At 41.1% G+C, this 16,718-nt stretch overlaps 1 protein-coding gene across 1 annotated transcript in view; it reads left to right on the forward strand.

The window, feature by feature from the left end:
* Positions 1–16,718, forward strand: part of LOC137417218 (protein transport protein Sec24A-like) — an 87,754-nt gene that overhangs the window by 57,480 nt on the left and 13,556 nt on the right. The window contains exons 9-14 of the mRNA XM_078783467.1: positions 694–817; positions 1,281–1,439; positions 2,861–3,034; positions 8,612–8,722; positions 10,433–10,608; positions 16,443–16,577. Coding sequence (XP_078639593.1) covers positions 694–817; positions 1,281–1,439; positions 2,861–3,034; positions 8,612–8,722; positions 10,433–10,608; positions 16,443–16,577 — 879 coding nt within the window. The remainder of the gene's footprint in view (positions 1–693; positions 818–1,280; positions 1,440–2,860; positions 3,035–8,611; positions 8,723–10,432; positions 10,609–16,442; positions 16,578–16,718) is intronic.

Consider the following 16,718-nt stretch of genomic DNA (forward strand, 5'->3'; position numbering starts at 1 on the left):
TGTGTGTGTGTGTGTGTGTGTGTGTATGTATGTATGTATGTATGTATGTGTGTATGTATGTATGTATATATATATATATATGTATATATATATATATGTATATATATATATATATGTATATATATGTATATATATATATATATATATATATATATATATATATATATATATATATATATACACATATATATATATATATATATATATATATATATATATACATATATATATATATATATATATATATATATATATATATATATATACATACTGTGTGTATGTATATATATATATATATATATATATATATATATATATATATATATATATATATATATATATATATATATATATACAGTATAGCCAACGCTTACCAGTTATTGGCAATAATACTTATTTTAAACAACACTTGGTGGCCATCAAACTATTCGGGTGATTCCACATATATTATTCCCTAAGTTATGGTGCATGTCAATTCAGAATTTAGTGATTTATTTTATTTTATTTTATTACGACAAAACCCACAATTGTTTCAATTTTCAAAAATTTCTAATTGCACCATCCTACAAGCCTCATCCCAAAAGAAAACCGAGTATTTAAATGCTAATAAGTATTTTGTTTGAACAAGAAAAAATTCAAACTATTTAGTTTAAGCTCTGCAGATGGCTAAGCTAATTAACTCTAACCTTACAGAGTGGAGACTCCTTGGGTCCGGCTACAGATTTCTACAAAAAGCTCGCTCTGGACTGTTCGGGCCAGCAAGTCGCTGTGGACCTTTTCTTGCTTAGTGGTCAACATGCAGACCTTGCCACCTTGTGTAAGCTGCAGTGGTTTATGCTTCCCTCTTCACTGTATCGTATACTGCTGTCCTCCACACTTCATAATTAAACTCTCTGGTGCATTGTGATCAATGGCTGGCAATTATTGGATAGTGAACATCATTTTTCACTGCCTAGGTTGCAATTTCTTATTGATACTGCATTGTGCAAGCTATTCCAACAGCAGCTGTTGAGGTGTTGGTAAATCTGATTTAAAAATAGTAATATTTGTTTCTCTAAATTGTGTTAATAAATTTTTATTGTGTGTTAATGCATATCAATTATTTTGTTTCACTTCCCCAAATTCCATGTCATTCGTACATTTGTTTCAAACAATTTTTTTTCTTCTATTATTCGTTTCGCTCTATTATTTTCTCATTTTATCAGTGAGCCAATTTGCATTGATGAATTCTCAGGATGTCTCATGTATGTATGTTTTGTGTGGGTGGTGCTTATCTGCAGCGGGTGTGTGCCAGTTCTCTTCTGGCTCTGTTCATTATTACCCTGCACTTCATGTGGAGCATGCTCCTGCTGGACTACAAAAGCTTAAAGCTGATCTTCAGCGATACCTGACTCGCAAAATCGGTTTTGAGGCTATCATGAAGATTCGCTGTTCAAAGGGTAAGTCACATAGTTCCAATGTATTAAGAATGCATTGAGTTTTTGCTTTGTATAACCCTTTACCATACATTCCGATGTTTTAAAAAAGCAAAACTTAGTTACTTAAAAACTGAGTCTCATGGAAGAGCGAGCAAATAGAGGGCAAAAAGGCAACAGACTGAGGTTGGTGTTGTTGTACACACGCGGACAGTTCTCTCGAACAAGCCCGCGGCACAGAGACAGCCGATCGATTTCGCAGGAGCGACCACAGAGACAGAGACAGATCCAGTCTATGAGGACCGATCCGATTCTGACCGTGACTGAGCTGCCCTAACAAATCCGGGCAGCTGGGGAGAATGGAGAAGATTTGGACCCTGACTTGCTGCGTTGGGGTGGGGGGGGGGGGGGGGTGCAACCACCATAAAGAGGCTTCCCCAAGAGTTGTACAAATTGAGGTTGTGGCAGCAGGTGGATGGAGCCATCAAGGGAATGAGAGAGGAGAGAAACCTGCAAGGAAGAGGGTTGGATTTTTTGGGGTTAATGCGGGTCGAAAAGATTGCGGTTAGGGATGGGGGATGACATGAGTTGGAGGTGCACCACCAACATGAATGCTGAGCAAAGAGTAGTACTGAAGAGCCCCAGGAAGGTCATTCCACAAATGTGAGAATAGAGGAACAAAAGAGTTGAGATGGGCAATGAGCTTGGATTTTTAGGAGTGCAACCGTGATGTGGTTACTGAAATAATGCTTGTGTTCTGGAGGAGCTGTGCCTGCTCAGAGGGGAGAGGGCGCAGGACCGGAGGAGTGGCAGTAAAAAGACAGAGAACACACACGTGTTTGCGATAAAGTAATATTTTGCCATATACTTGTGAACATATTAAAAATGAGTGTGGGTATTTGGACAAGTCGTTAAAGACCGACTTTTTATATTTTGCTATTGGTGATGTGTGGGTTTTATTTGCACGGCTGCTCATTCTCAGCCACGCACATTTGGCAAGTGTGGTGAGTATTCCAAACATCCTTCAACAAGAGATTAAGGAGGCTTTCCTACTGCAGTGGACAGAAATAGACAGGTTTGAGGCTGATTTCAACTTTGGTGTTCTCTACTGGCAACTGATCAATATGAAAACCAGAAATATTAAATTTGTTTGAGCAAACTGCATTATCTCCTGAAATTGTGTGAACCTTCACATTTCCCTCATTCCTTTAGTGTGTTATTTGCTGGTTAATATAGTCGGTGGTTGAGATGCTGTGCAGGTGAAGATTCTTTATTTGACCTGCTGTACAATATCTACATTCCTTGTTCAAAATCTGTTTTTCTGCAAACTGAACATTTTGCTTTAGTTTCTTTTGGGATCAAACATGAGATCATCTTTTAACCATGGCATGCTTCTTATTTTATTTTATGCCAATGTTGTTATATCTATATTTTCCTTTTTGAAGGTTTGTCAATTCACACCTTCCACGGTAACTTCTTCGTTCGCTCTACGGATTTGCTGTCATTACCCAATATCAGCCCTGATGCAGGCTTTGCTGTCCAGCTGTCCATTGAGGACAACCTCAGTGATTTCCCCACGGTCGCCTTCCAGACTGCTCTATTGTACACTTCAAGCAAAGGTTGGTGCAAACTCAAATTTTACAGCATCTTAAAGTGAACCGCAAGTAAAAATTCTAAAACAGAAATAGTAGACCTGATCATTCTTGTTGCAGAGATGGCTCAGATACCTTTTTGGGGCTTTCAGTCACCACCCTGAAACATCTACCTTTTTATCAGCCTTCAACTGTGTCTGGGAATCAGATTGTATCTTGGGTGTTGTCAGTGTGCCCGTTCGGCCATTTACTCGAAAATGAATGCATGCATTTCTTTTGTATTCGGCACACATAGGCAATAACATCTGTGCATGAGACACGTAAAATGATTTTGGGATTGGAGCAAAACGTTATGGGACACACGATTTTGTTTCTTGAATTTTGGCAATTAAAAAAAAAAAACATTTACTGGAGAGAATTTTTTATTATTCACGCCGTAGCCGCTAAAAGTGGCCATGGGCGATAGAAAGTACAGTCTCTTAAAATAGTGAGGCCACCAACAGTCCAAAACTTCAAATTATCCACCCAGTTTATGGTGGGACCATCAATTCTGTTCTTCCCCTCCATCAATCCTACAATACAATCCACACTGCCAGGTCTTCTCTTCCATTGGCAGTATTTTGCCACCTCCTCCTTTTGATGACGTTTAGGAGACCATCATCCACTCATAGCCTGGTGTTGGCTTTGCGGTTAGGGCGCAAGCTTGCGAACCTAGGATTCCGATTTCGAATCCCGGTCGATCGCTGAATTAACGCCAGGGGGGTTGACGCAGCCTGTCATTCTTCCGAGGTCGGCAAATTGAGTACCAGCTTGCTGGGATGAATGTTCCCAGTGTGTACCATGGTTTAGAATAGGTACACTGTATCTATGATGGCGCATTGTAAGAGGCGACTAAGGGTTGGCGTCAGGAAGGGCATCCGGCCATAAAACATTGCCTCAAACAGGGAACCATGATAGTCATGGAGCCCGCAAGGCTAACCCGTGCTATAGCGGGGAAAATGGCCTTAAAACGATCATTCATTCATTCATTTATTCAGACCATCATCCACTCAAACTCCATCTTGACCACGAACACATTCATTTGTTTTATGCTCCATCCACGACACTCTCAGCATTCTCCTCCAAGTCGTCTGCTCTAAGAGTCCAACTTCTGCAGCCATAAGGTGCAATACTCCAAACAAGTGATTTTACTAGCCTTGTTCCCAGATCTATTTCAATACATTGAGTCTTCCAAAAAGCGGACAATCCTTAACTACACTTAGAGCTAGAGCAAGTCTCATCCTAATCTCTATGGACGTAGGTTCAGTTGATGAAATTACTGAGCCAATATATTTAAAACTCTCCTCTGGGGTCAGTTGTGACATGCCAATATGCACGTTTTCTCCATTTATCCCGTTCCAAACCACAACTTGAATCTTATCTTAATTTATATGCAAGCCAAATTGCTCACTCTTCCAACTGCTTTTGTATACAAGCATCTAATCAACCAACTGCCCTCTGTTTGTAGCACTCCTGCGATCCAGCAACCTTGGACATTGTAACGATCTCCGATATTACCCATTCATTGGGCCAATCTCTGATTTTTCCAGATTTTGTCAATGATACTTTTCATAATGTCGATTACTGTTCCACCATCAGCTATGAGTGCCTCAGCTGGTATACCATCAAGCCCCACTGTCTTATTGGTTTTATGTTGTTTTATGGCACACCTGATTTATTCTTTCAGAACTTCTGGCTCTTCTTCAAAACTTTCGGAAATCCAATCTGATCGATTATGAAATGTTGATCCCCACTGGAGAGTGCTTTTCAGTAGTTATACCATCTCTGTTTGATTTTATCTTCTCAAACAAACTACCATCAGCATCTTTAACACCAATACTTTTATTATTGTGTTGTTTTCCACTCGATTCTCTGTCCAGATGATGCACCTTTTTGCTGTGGCCACTAGCAAATGCACTCTATGCATCCACAACCTTTGCTGCTAACCACTCTTTCTTTGCTTTCTTCACTTCTTTACACAACCTATTGTACGATGGACTCCGTGATCCTAAGGTTTTTGCCTTTCTTCTTTCTTAATCAAATCGAGACATTCATCGATCATTTAAGGTTTCCTCTTTGGATGGTTGTTTGGCCGATACTCTTCAATTGCACGTTCAGTGCATCAGCAAAGTTGCAATAGTTGTGCTGCTTGTTTTCAATGGACACTTTAATTGACAATTCAAATGTGTTTTCATACTCCAACATCTACCTTTGATTTTATCCCAGACCATTTGATGATCATGACCACAGTCCGCACTCGGTAAAGATCTGGAGTCCATAAACTCGCGTCTATCTCTTCGTCTAGCGGTAATTACGTCTATTTAATCATTGCATCTGTTGCCTGGTGACATCCAAGTATACCGTTGATTAGCACGATGCCTCAAACAGGCAACTTGTTAGCTTCTAACCAATCCAAGAGCAGCTTTTCTTGCTCATTTAACTTGATCTTCCACAAGCACCATGATCTGTGTTCTCACCAATCTTTGCATTGAAGTCGCCCATTACCACCAACCGTTCCATCTTGGAGCACCTCTTGCCAACTTTCTGTACCTCAGCATACACAGAGATAACTTGATTTTCATCAGCGTTGGTGGTTGGCATGTAGACTTGAATGATGTTAATAATTTTTGACTTTGAATTCACTCTAATCTTGATGATCTTAGCTCATACTGGTTTTACAGCAGTGATGGCTTTTGCACTTTGGGGGATACCAATAAACCAACCCCATGAAGATGCTGGTTACTTCCACAATACTACACCAACAATACATATTTCACTACCACCCAACCACCTCATTTCAGCAGCAAGACCCAAGATGTCAATATTCAACCTTTCAGCTTCTTTCCAAACTTCAGTTTCAAAACAGGACTTTGACTTGGCCATTCAAGAAAATATATTTTCTTCTTATTCAGCCACTTCAGTGTGGCTTAAGCTTTGTGCTTCGGATCATTGCCCTGCTGAAATGTGAATGTCATACCCAGTTTTAGATTCACGGCTGACTCGAGCAGGTTTTCATCAAGGATTCTCCTCTACTTTGCACTGTCCATTGTTACTCTATCCTGCAAGTTCCTTATCATGAAAACCTTCTGCCCTGCCAGTCCCTGCTAATCAAAAGCAGCCCCATGACATGATACTGCTATCACCATGCTTTGCAGTAGCGATGGTGTTGACTGGGTGATGTGCAATGTTGGGCTTGCGCCAGATGTAACAATTTTAATTTAGACCAAAAAGTTCAATTTTTGTCGCGCCTGACCATAAAAGTTTTTTACTCCACATGCTCACAGTATCATTAAGATGCTTTTCCTCATCACCGGCTTTTTTGCAAGGCTTTAGAAAACTGCGATGATTTTGATTTGTCAATTAAAACACCCATGGAAAACAAGCAGCATAATTGGTGCAACACTTCTTCAAACTCCATACGAACTTTTAGATGCATCTTTTTCAGTAATGGCTTCTTTCTTGCCACCTGTCCATACAGTCTCGCTTTCTGAAGGGAACGGGGTATTGTTGATTGATGAACACTGACACCAATCTTGGACATGAAGCCTTGTAGATCTTTCAAAGTCATTGTTGGTTTTGCAGTGACATCCTGAACCAGTTTCCTGCTTTCCTGCTGCTGATTTTGGATGGGTGACCTGATCTAGGTAGAGTCTGGGTGGTATGATGAGTCTTCCACTTCTTAATGATGGATTTCACCATCCTCAAAGGGATGATGAGTGACTTTGAAATCTTCTTGTAAGCCTCTCTTGAATGGTGCGACTTCACCACTTTGTCTGACTTCTTCAGAAAGCTCCTTCCTTGGTCTTCATGTTTGTCTTGTTGGCTGACCAAGTGAATCACACTTTAAGCTCCTTAGATAAGTGAGGGAGGTTAATTTCTAAGTGATACCGCTGATTACATACAGGGGAAACCTATTACACCCATTTTGTTAACTTTCAAACAAATAAATTGCTCCTTAAGTGATTTTGGGTTAATTAGGCAAAGGGTTTGAACACTTGTGCAGCTGAGAATCAGCTGATTTTTCTCTGTTGATCTAACTTATTCACATTCTATCTGCATTTTGAGCTTTATCACTTTGGAGTAGTTTGTGAACACTATATATTAAGTTTGATTTGAAAGCATCGTGAAATAAGCTCAGGTGGCATCAAAATGTGAAAACTTTGGAGGGTGGTGAATACTTTTGCCGGCCACTGTAACTGGGATCTAAATCTAACTATAAAGCATGTGAAAATGCAAAGTCAGTCTGAGTCCGTTTCTATTCAGACTTCTTCTTCCATATGCTAAACATAACAAAGACACACACACACACTCACACACACATGCTCACGTACGCCCTGATGATTCCATCGAGCATGAACATACAAAACAAAGCATTGTGTCCAGGCATTGTACTCAGGAACAAAAAGGAAAAGACAGCATTGATGATTGAGATATCAGTACCCAGCGATTTTGGCCGAAACAATGCAGAAATCAAGAAAATGACCAAATACCAAGCCCTCAAAAATGAGGTCAAGAGATCTTGGAAGCTGAAGAGCATCAAAATTGTGCCAGTGATAATTGGAGCAACAGGAATGATGAAGAAGAACCTCACTGAGATAATAAATAAATAAAAACCATCCCTGGGAATAACACCACAAATGAACTACAACTGGGAGCAATCCAGTGTTCGGTGATGATCCTGAAAAGAGCCCTTGGAACAAAACTCTGAAAAAGTTGAACAGCTTGGTCCATGAACATGAACAGTGTGATCCCTGACCGAAGAGGAGATGGATATCTTGGGTCCTGGGAGGACTCCGTTCCACCTCCTGAAACCCGCAAATGGAGATGACAACCAACGATACACGCACAGAAGTGATTGCAAAACCCCGTCTCCCACTGCGTGGTGGACAGGCTAATAATAATATAATTTCAGGCATAACAAGAACAACATCCATTCCATTCAAATATTTTAAACTTATCTCGCAAGGGAAAAGCTCGTTGATGGGAAATTCTGCCATGGTTTCTTTTTCCATCAGAAGCTGAAGCCAAAGACGTTCTTCCCCTCGTGTTTTATGTGTCCTCTGTGGGGTGTTAGTTGGATGCAAATTGGTCAATTTCAACTCGCTTCTGAATGAATGAATGAATGATCGTTTTAAGGCCATTTTCCCTGCTAGAGCGGGGGTTAGCCTTGCGGGCCCCATGACAATCATGGTTCCCTGTTTGAGGCAATGTTATTATGGCCGGATGCCCTTCCTGACGCCAATCCTGCCCTTCCTGACGCTTCCTGACACGATTCTGAATAAACTGGTGAAATATGTCACTGAACCACAATTCTGCCTGCATTGTGGCTACTTGCATCAACAATCAGAGATTCAGTAAAGTGGCTTTAATTTTGTTTTTTATTCTCCATTAATTTCACCTTAGCATAATGAGCTTTTTATAATGAAGACGCAAGAACGTTACTCTGTGCTGTTATTCGATAGATGTGATGTGTAGTCGTAATCTGAATAAAGTATAGATTTCTGGATTATATAAATAGTGGTATTTGTGTGTGTGGCAGCTGCATTTTGATTCCTCGGTGTGCAGGTGAGCGGCGCATCCGTGTGCACACACTCTGCCTTCCGGTCGTTACCACCGTGCAGGATGTTCACGCTGGTGCAGATTCTCAAGCTATCACTTGCCTCCTCGCCAAGATGGGTAATTATCTGCTATAGTAGGGGCATTATTGTTGAACAGCTGACGCTTGAAGCCTTGTGTTGTGTGCTTATTCGAGAAGAGTTGTTAAAATCTTTTGAAGCTGCAAGGTTTGTAATGCGATGAAGCGTTAGTCCCATGGACATCAACGTACTTGCAGCATTTAATTTTTCAGGGAACCAATTCTATTGTAATGCTCAAAACCTGAGATGGGGATCCTTTCCTAGTCCGAGAGCCGTGTCCACTATTGTTAAACTTGGTATGGGCTGGATATATGCTTAGTGATTGTTACCAATTTAAACAGCACATATGTGGTTGAGTCATGTAACGAATCATTCTGACTTTCTGATTTCTGACTGAAAAGCATAATACTGAGTCAACTTTCTCCTTCTTAATGCTCACCATTTTGTTAACCATGGCTAATGATGAAACAAGATATTCACACATTTTTGCCGCTTGTTATCTCAAATGGTTCAACCCTTTTTGTATATTTTTAAAAGGAAATAATGATACAAAATAATTATTATTTGTACTCGCTTTTGTCTCAAACTATAAAGTTGTACACTGGCAACAATATGTACAAATATATAGAGTATGTGTGGTTGCGAAGCTGTGCCTTCCTGTCTTCCTGTTCACTTCCTGCCAAGACTGATGCTATCAGTTGCAGCGGTGAATATGGTTATTTGGTAAAAACAACTTATGAGGATTATATTCAACTATTCAACTTGGGAACTTCTAAGAAACAATCTTTGGGAATTATATTTTGTGATTTTATTTTATTTCATTTTAAATATTATTACATAATTCATCTTCTTCCTCTTTTCTCCTTGTGCGAATAGGCACACAGGGCTGTCGAGGCAATTTATTTGGCCAGGCCGCTGGGGGTTACAATCTGGACGGTTTCTCACTCCGATGCAGGATACGCGACTGAAATTTCTGGAGTTTGTAATTTGTTAATGTCGCCACCGATGGCCCGCCTTTCTCTTCGCAAAGGACGCAGTGAGGTCTTTAAAGTCCACCAACTAGTTTTGGCAGATGGGACACCCAGTTTAACGGCCATCCGAGGGACAGAGCACACGTTGAATCTCCCTGTATGCGGAACATCAGAATGGAAGTTTTTAGCTGGGTCGAGAAAGACACCAGAAGGCATTGCATGTCACACAAAGTCTAGTTTGGATAGTTGCTGGTTGCATCAAATTTGAGTGGATTTAAAACCATGCATGATAATATAATATCAATTATAAAAGGCATTTGTTTACATTCCTGTGATCGAAGAAATGATCAGTAGTTCTGTCTGATTATGAGACCCCCGCCGCTCCTCTTCCTCTGTGAGCGCAAATGTCCGGATGAACAATGTTTTTGCTGTAATGTTTAATGCAATTTTTGATTTCAATGAAATAGTGATAGTGATAGCAATCTTGGAGTGAAATAAAGCAAAGCAAAGGTTAGGATAGCTGTAACTTTTAACTATATATGATGCAGAAGACTAATTGAATATTTTGCAGCAATGAAGCCGCATGTTTTGTTTTTGTAGCTGCTTACCTGTACAAGGATAGAAAACACAGCTGTCATAGATTCTGAGGATCTATCTACCTCAAAGTCTATGAATGTCCTGATGTGGCAGTCTAGTGATGTGCATTTGCTATTTATTGTGTCTCGTCTTAAATGTAGAAAGCTGATGAGAGTTCTACGGTTGTGACCCTGCTTTTTCAGCCGTCGACCGTACAGTGTCCTCTAGCCTGAGTGATGCTCGAGATGCCCTTGTAAATGCTGCTATCGACTTCCTATCAGCATCTCGAACAGCTGGGATTGGTTCTGGGCAGTCGGCTCTGTTTGCCTCTTACTCCCTACGTCTGCTACCCCTCTACATCCTTGCTTTGCTCAAGCAGGTTTGCTTGATCGCTTCTTGATTTTTCCATCAAATATGGAGTTTTTTAAAACTTAATTTTTACCCTCGTCATAGGAGAGGTTATTGCATTTGGGTCCATTTGTCTGTCTATTTGTTTGTTTGTCTGCACAGAACGTGAGTGTCTTTTAATTACATACTATTCAAATGGCAATGATTATGGTGATGATAATAATAATAATAATGGCAATGGTAATTATAATGATAATGGATCCAAGGACCATAAAAGACCCAGAGGACTCCGAAAACCAAAGAGTTCCCGAAGATCCAATGGACCCCAAAGATCCAAAGACCCCGAAGAACCAAAATACTGAAAAGACCCCAAAGACACTTAAAGACAACAAATACCGAAAAGCCCCAGAGGAACCAAAAGACCGCGAGGAACCAAAATACCCCGAGGACCCAAAAGACCCCGAGGACCCAAAAGACCCCGAGGACCCAAAAGACCCCAAGGACCCAAAAGTCCCCGAGGACCCAAAAGACCCCGAATATCCAAAAAAGACCCAAATGACCACGAGGAAACAAAAGATGCAGAGGACACAAAAGACCCAGAAGACCCTAAGGACCCAAAATATCCCAAGGACCTAAAAATCCTTAAGGCTGATGCTTCAGACTTTGGCATGCTCACGAGGCTGTACCGTCGAATAAACTGTTCCAACCCGGGCTTTTCTACTTGTCATTATAATGATACATAATGATAACGATAATAATAATGTGTCCATAATGATAATGATGATAATAAAGTCAATGATACATGGTGATAATAGTCCATAATGTTGGTGATAATGGTACATAATGATAATCTATCTATAATTCCAGCAATCTCTGTGTGTCTGTCTGTGTGTCTGTGTGTCTGTGTGTCTGTGTGTCTGTGTGTCTGTGTGTCTGTGTGTCTGTGTGTCTGTGACCGCTGTTTCTCGACAACCACGGGTCCGATATACTTGAAACTTGCCAGGTATATTGCTGGGGACCCGAGGATGTGCCTTTTCAAGGTTTCATATTAATCGGACAATTACTTACCGAGATATGTCCAAAAAACGCTTCAACCAATCAGAGAGCAGCGAGCTATCACGTGTGCCGAACGTGGCGATCAGGCTCTGCCTCGGACGGCACATTTGACAGCGTATTCATTTATTTCACGTTGGAAAACTATGTTGCCGTTAAACTATGTTTTAAAACGAATTCAAACTGCGATTAAATTAAAACGATTCATCCTAACTGCGATTTGCGAACTTCCGGACAGTGACGACTGTCCGGCAGCACGCTTTCCGGCATCCAATCACAGAACGCTTTGTTGCGTAGGCGTGGCCGATGTGAGACGAGCGGAGCTGAGCGCGTTACGAGCTGACCGCCATTACGGTACGTAATTCGATTTCTTATGCGCATTATTTCTCCCAATTCATTCATCTCCCAATTTCTCCCAATTCAATTCGTATCACTAATAAAAACGAATTTGCGATTCATTCGCTTTCCTGCGCGTTTGTGCACGCGATGGCGATTGCTTTACCAAACTCCGGAAGCCGTTCGCTTTGGACCAAACCATTGCATGAGGGGGGGGTTCTGTGGTCGTTGCGAATGGACCAAACCATTCATGTAAATAGAGGGGGGGGATTGTCACTGTACTCGCAAGCCGTTCGCCGTTCGCTTTGGCGTTGCGAATGAACCAAACCATTTCATGTAAATAGAGGGGGGGGGGGGGATATAATTTTAGATAGATATATAGTACGGGCATATATATAGTACGGGCATGCCCTAGTAATGACAATATTGATAATGATGATGTTGATGTTGATAATGATACATGGTAAGACTGATAAATGAGTACGTCTAATAGTTACATACAATTGGAATGTATGTCCATTAATTAAGTACTAATGAAATGTGAGTATGTCTATCAAGTCTATTAATTGCGTACAGTTTGAACGCGAGTTGGACCGAGAGTACAACAACACAACAGGCATTTTAAGGCCATTTTCCTTGCTAGAGCGGGGGTTAGCCTTGCGGGCCCCATGACAATCTTCTCCATTTTTCCCTATTTTCTGCATCTCTCCTTGTTTAACCCCCTTTGCCCGCATTTCTTCTTCCACCATCTTTAGCCAAGTCTTTCTCGGTCGTCCCCGTCCTCTACTTCCTTCTACATTCATTTCCATCACTCTTCTCAACCAGTCACTGTCATCCTTGCTCAACACATGACCAAACCATCTCAACCTGTTTCTCTTCACAGCATCCATCACAAGCTCTATTCCCATAATATTTCGCAATTCTTCATTTGTCTTCCTCTCTCTCAATGATACTCCACACATCCACCGAACCATTCGCATTTCCACCCTTTCCAGCCTTCGTTGCTGCTCTACGTTCATTACCTATGTCTCGCTCCCATAAGTCATAACACTTCTCACACATGCAGCATACACCTTTCCCTTCAGCTTCAACGACACTCCTCTCCTCGTCATCACGCCACTCAGTTCCCGACCTTGAGTCGACCGAGAGTACGACTCTTAATTACGTATTATAGGACCGTACCTTTTAAACTCTTTAGATTTATTTATACCCTCCAGACCCTTTAGAGTTTAGACCATGACATTCGCCGAACCAATTTAGATCCTTTGGACTCTTTTGAGACCTTTAAAAACACCTGGTTAGAATTGCCACTTGGAATGTAAGATCGCTCAACCGAACGGACCAACAAAGAATACTAATCAAGGGAATGGACAGACTCGGAATACATCTACTAAGAGTGTCGAAAACACTGGATCGTTTGAATGCCTCTTTGAAAGGCTGAAGAGTGTTACATTTAATATCGATGGAAGAACTATTCTTTTTTTCAAGTGTGTATGAGTGGATATTTCAAGTGTGAGCTCCAGACTCTGGATATGATGACTCCGAATCTGAAAGATTCTACGTTAAATAAGAGCGTTGAAGTTGCGCTCGGAACCATCTTGTATACTCCATGTCAGAATTGCTGGTCTTACTTTCTGTCTCACTCAAACTACAGATACCGGGCTAGCTTTAATCTCTCTTTCTTGCAAACAAACATCATACACTTTTCTTTCTCATTTTCACTCTTCACCATTACATTCTCCCTCTTATTTCTCTTTCCTAACATTTATCAATGCCGTTATTTTATTTAAGGCCTGGCCGCGATGACGACTATATAGTCTGTGACGGGAACGTTCAACATTAAAAAAAATCACTGAGGTGAATTCTACACAAAATGTTGAATTTGTAATTGGAGGAAATTTGCACCTAGTTTAGCAAATGATGTAGAGGACGTGGAAGAGTTCTATCAAAAATACAAGAATGCAAAAAATTCCTCAACAGAGCAAGCTGCCGGCTTCAAAAGGGGTCAGCAAGTATACGGACCCGTAAAAACTGCTGAACCGATCGCAACGATATTTTGGGTGGATAGTCCTGGGATCTCCAGGAGTAAAATAGGCTATTTAATTTTCCCAATTTCAGCTTTGGTCTCCAGCATTCTCAGGTTTGGACTCCCGCATAACATTCGCGTTCGCATAACGTTCATTTTGACAATGTTTTCATTGTGACGATGTTGTTTTCCCAGGTGCCGCACAAACGGCTGCACCAATCGCTGCACAGCTGCACCGATCGGACTCGGTGACCTAGGACAAAGACCTTTAATAAGGACACGGGTTGAATCCCTGCTTGAGAGAATTCCAACCCCCTCGCCGCCATCACGGCCGTCTCTCCAACTTACAATCCCACGAGATATGCGGAAAGGACGACCCAAAACCAATATAAACATCATTCGTATATAAACATCATTAAAAGTAAATAATGACCTCGGCCAAAGTTCAAACGACATTTAATCTCTACATGAGAGAATTCCAGCTATTTGGGCGGTGTATACGCTAACAGATCGCTGTCTCCAAGGCCGTATCTTGATCGATCTTGCCAAGGCCGTAACAGTTATCGGCTCAAAATCCTTTTAACTGTTGATTTGGTACAGCTACACGTATCGGGAATTTGGTACACGTATCGGGAGTACATACGACATAGCGATTGTGAATGTGACGCCAAGCGAAAGACGCCTCAGAGCTATCGCAGTGATGGCGAGCACCATGATGGCGGCTGTAAGATTAAAATCTGGCTTCAAGCCCCCTCACCACCCAAAGCCTTCAACCAGACATATTAACACGCTCCTCCCCCTTCATTCCCGTTCTTCAAAGCAAAGCGGTAAAAATTGTTGTATCGCCATTATATATTACGAGCAACGGTACCCGCCCTAAGGGCGGGGCTTCAATTGGGAGGTGCGATTTATTTTAACATCTGTTAAATATCACACGCAAATCAAAATCTAAACAGTATTTTTAGAATTTCAATTAAAAAACCACATCACTGTGCTTTGATGATTTGCATGTGATATGATTTAACGGATGTTTATATGAATCGTTTAAAATTTTAAAAAGCCTTCAATTTCTGATATTTTGCCTTTTCATTTGGGCCTCCCAATTGAAGCCCCGCCCGTAGGGCGGGTACCGTTGCTAGTTGTGCTAAATATAGTTTAGGCCCTATCGCTCAGCAGTGAAGAATCGTTCAAAAAATGATCGAATCCGGATCTTCATCAAAATCTAATTAATTCGTCCTCTTTACACACCCAATCGATTCACCAAGTTCTGTCCGAATCCGACCATAACTTGTTTAGATATCCTGTTCAAAGGCTCAGACAGATAGGGGTGAAAACATAAACTCTGTCCACCTTCGGTGGCAGAGGTAAAAATGGGTACCTATTTAAGGGGCACCCTGTACATTGGTGGGGAAAATAGTATTTTAGAAAAAGAATTAACAAGTCAGGAGACGACGATGGTTCACGAGCGAGCGGTATTCAATGACAAAGATCAAAACCGACATTGAAAATATATAAATAGGAATGTATTATCTGTTATGAGACGAGTTAGCTACACAATACCGAAAATTCGGTTCGATTCCCACAACTTTGAAACTTTGACCTTTGTGACCTTCAAAGTTCAAAGGTCGAGGATTCTGAAATTTTGGGGAAAACTTGTATTTTATTATGTATGTGATAATATAAGATCATGTACGACGTTTCACCCTATCAGGAAGCGAACAATGTAATAAAACCATCAAAAATCGACTTTTCTAAATTTCGTCACCTTGTGACCTTGACCTTGGGGCGAAAATGAAAAATCGAGCTCCGTGGGGCTAGACACATGACATTCACCGAACCAAATATCGAAACCTCTGTGAGATTCCACCAAACCCCTCGGAGAAGATGTAGCTTGAAATCGATTACCCCCTAAAAAGACATCTCTTTCGGGCGTGGCTCCACCCACAATGGGCGCAATACGCCCACTCTAGGCAGGACACAACTAGATGATGATATCAACCTCCCACCCAAGTTTCATCAAGATCAGATGATATCATCGGGTAGTTATGCTGCGGACAGACAGACGCACACACATGACGAATATAGTGGTCACTTGATAACTCGTGAACCAAAAAAACCCTTCCCTGCCACATGGATAATGCGTTTGTATTGGGCTTTGTGCCTGTTTGTTTTTTATTAAGCGTTTAAAATAATCCAAGCATTCATGGAAGTTTCACCGGTTTGACAGTCTTGTCCCACTCACTTACCTCCACCCCATTAAGCCCTCATCAAAATAGAATAAGTAACATATTTTTAATTTGATCATTGAGTGTAATGTTTGTGATGATCCATGTCATTGTTTGCACACTGCCCCTTTTGAGTGGTAGTCTTTTTTAATGCCCTGTGGTTTGCTCTCCCTGTATAGCACAATACTTACTTCCCTTCTCCTCTTCTTCTCTCCAACACCACAGCCAGCCATTGCATCAGGCTCGGCCCAAGCAAGTCTCGACTCTCGGGTCTTTGCCATGTGCGAGATTAAGCTTCAGCCAGTAGCGTTCCTCATGCCCATGATTCATCCTAACCTGTATCGGGTGGATACGTTTGAGGTGAAGCTTTGAGGGCATATTTTGGGCTGCAATGCAATATTGTGTAATTGGATTTTTGTATTGTTTACAGTGTCTAAGGCCCGTTTAGGAACCTGACAGTATATCATGTTACATGGATTCCAAGGAAATTGTGCACCGTGA

The sequence above is a fragment of the Myxine glutinosa genome, chromosome 8, assembly GCF_964187855.1.
Source record: "Myxine glutinosa chromosome 8, kmMyxGlut1.1, whole genome shotgun sequence".
Taxonomy (NCBI): domain Eukaryota; kingdom Metazoa; phylum Chordata; class Myxini; order Myxiniformes; family Myxinidae; genus Myxine; species Myxine glutinosa.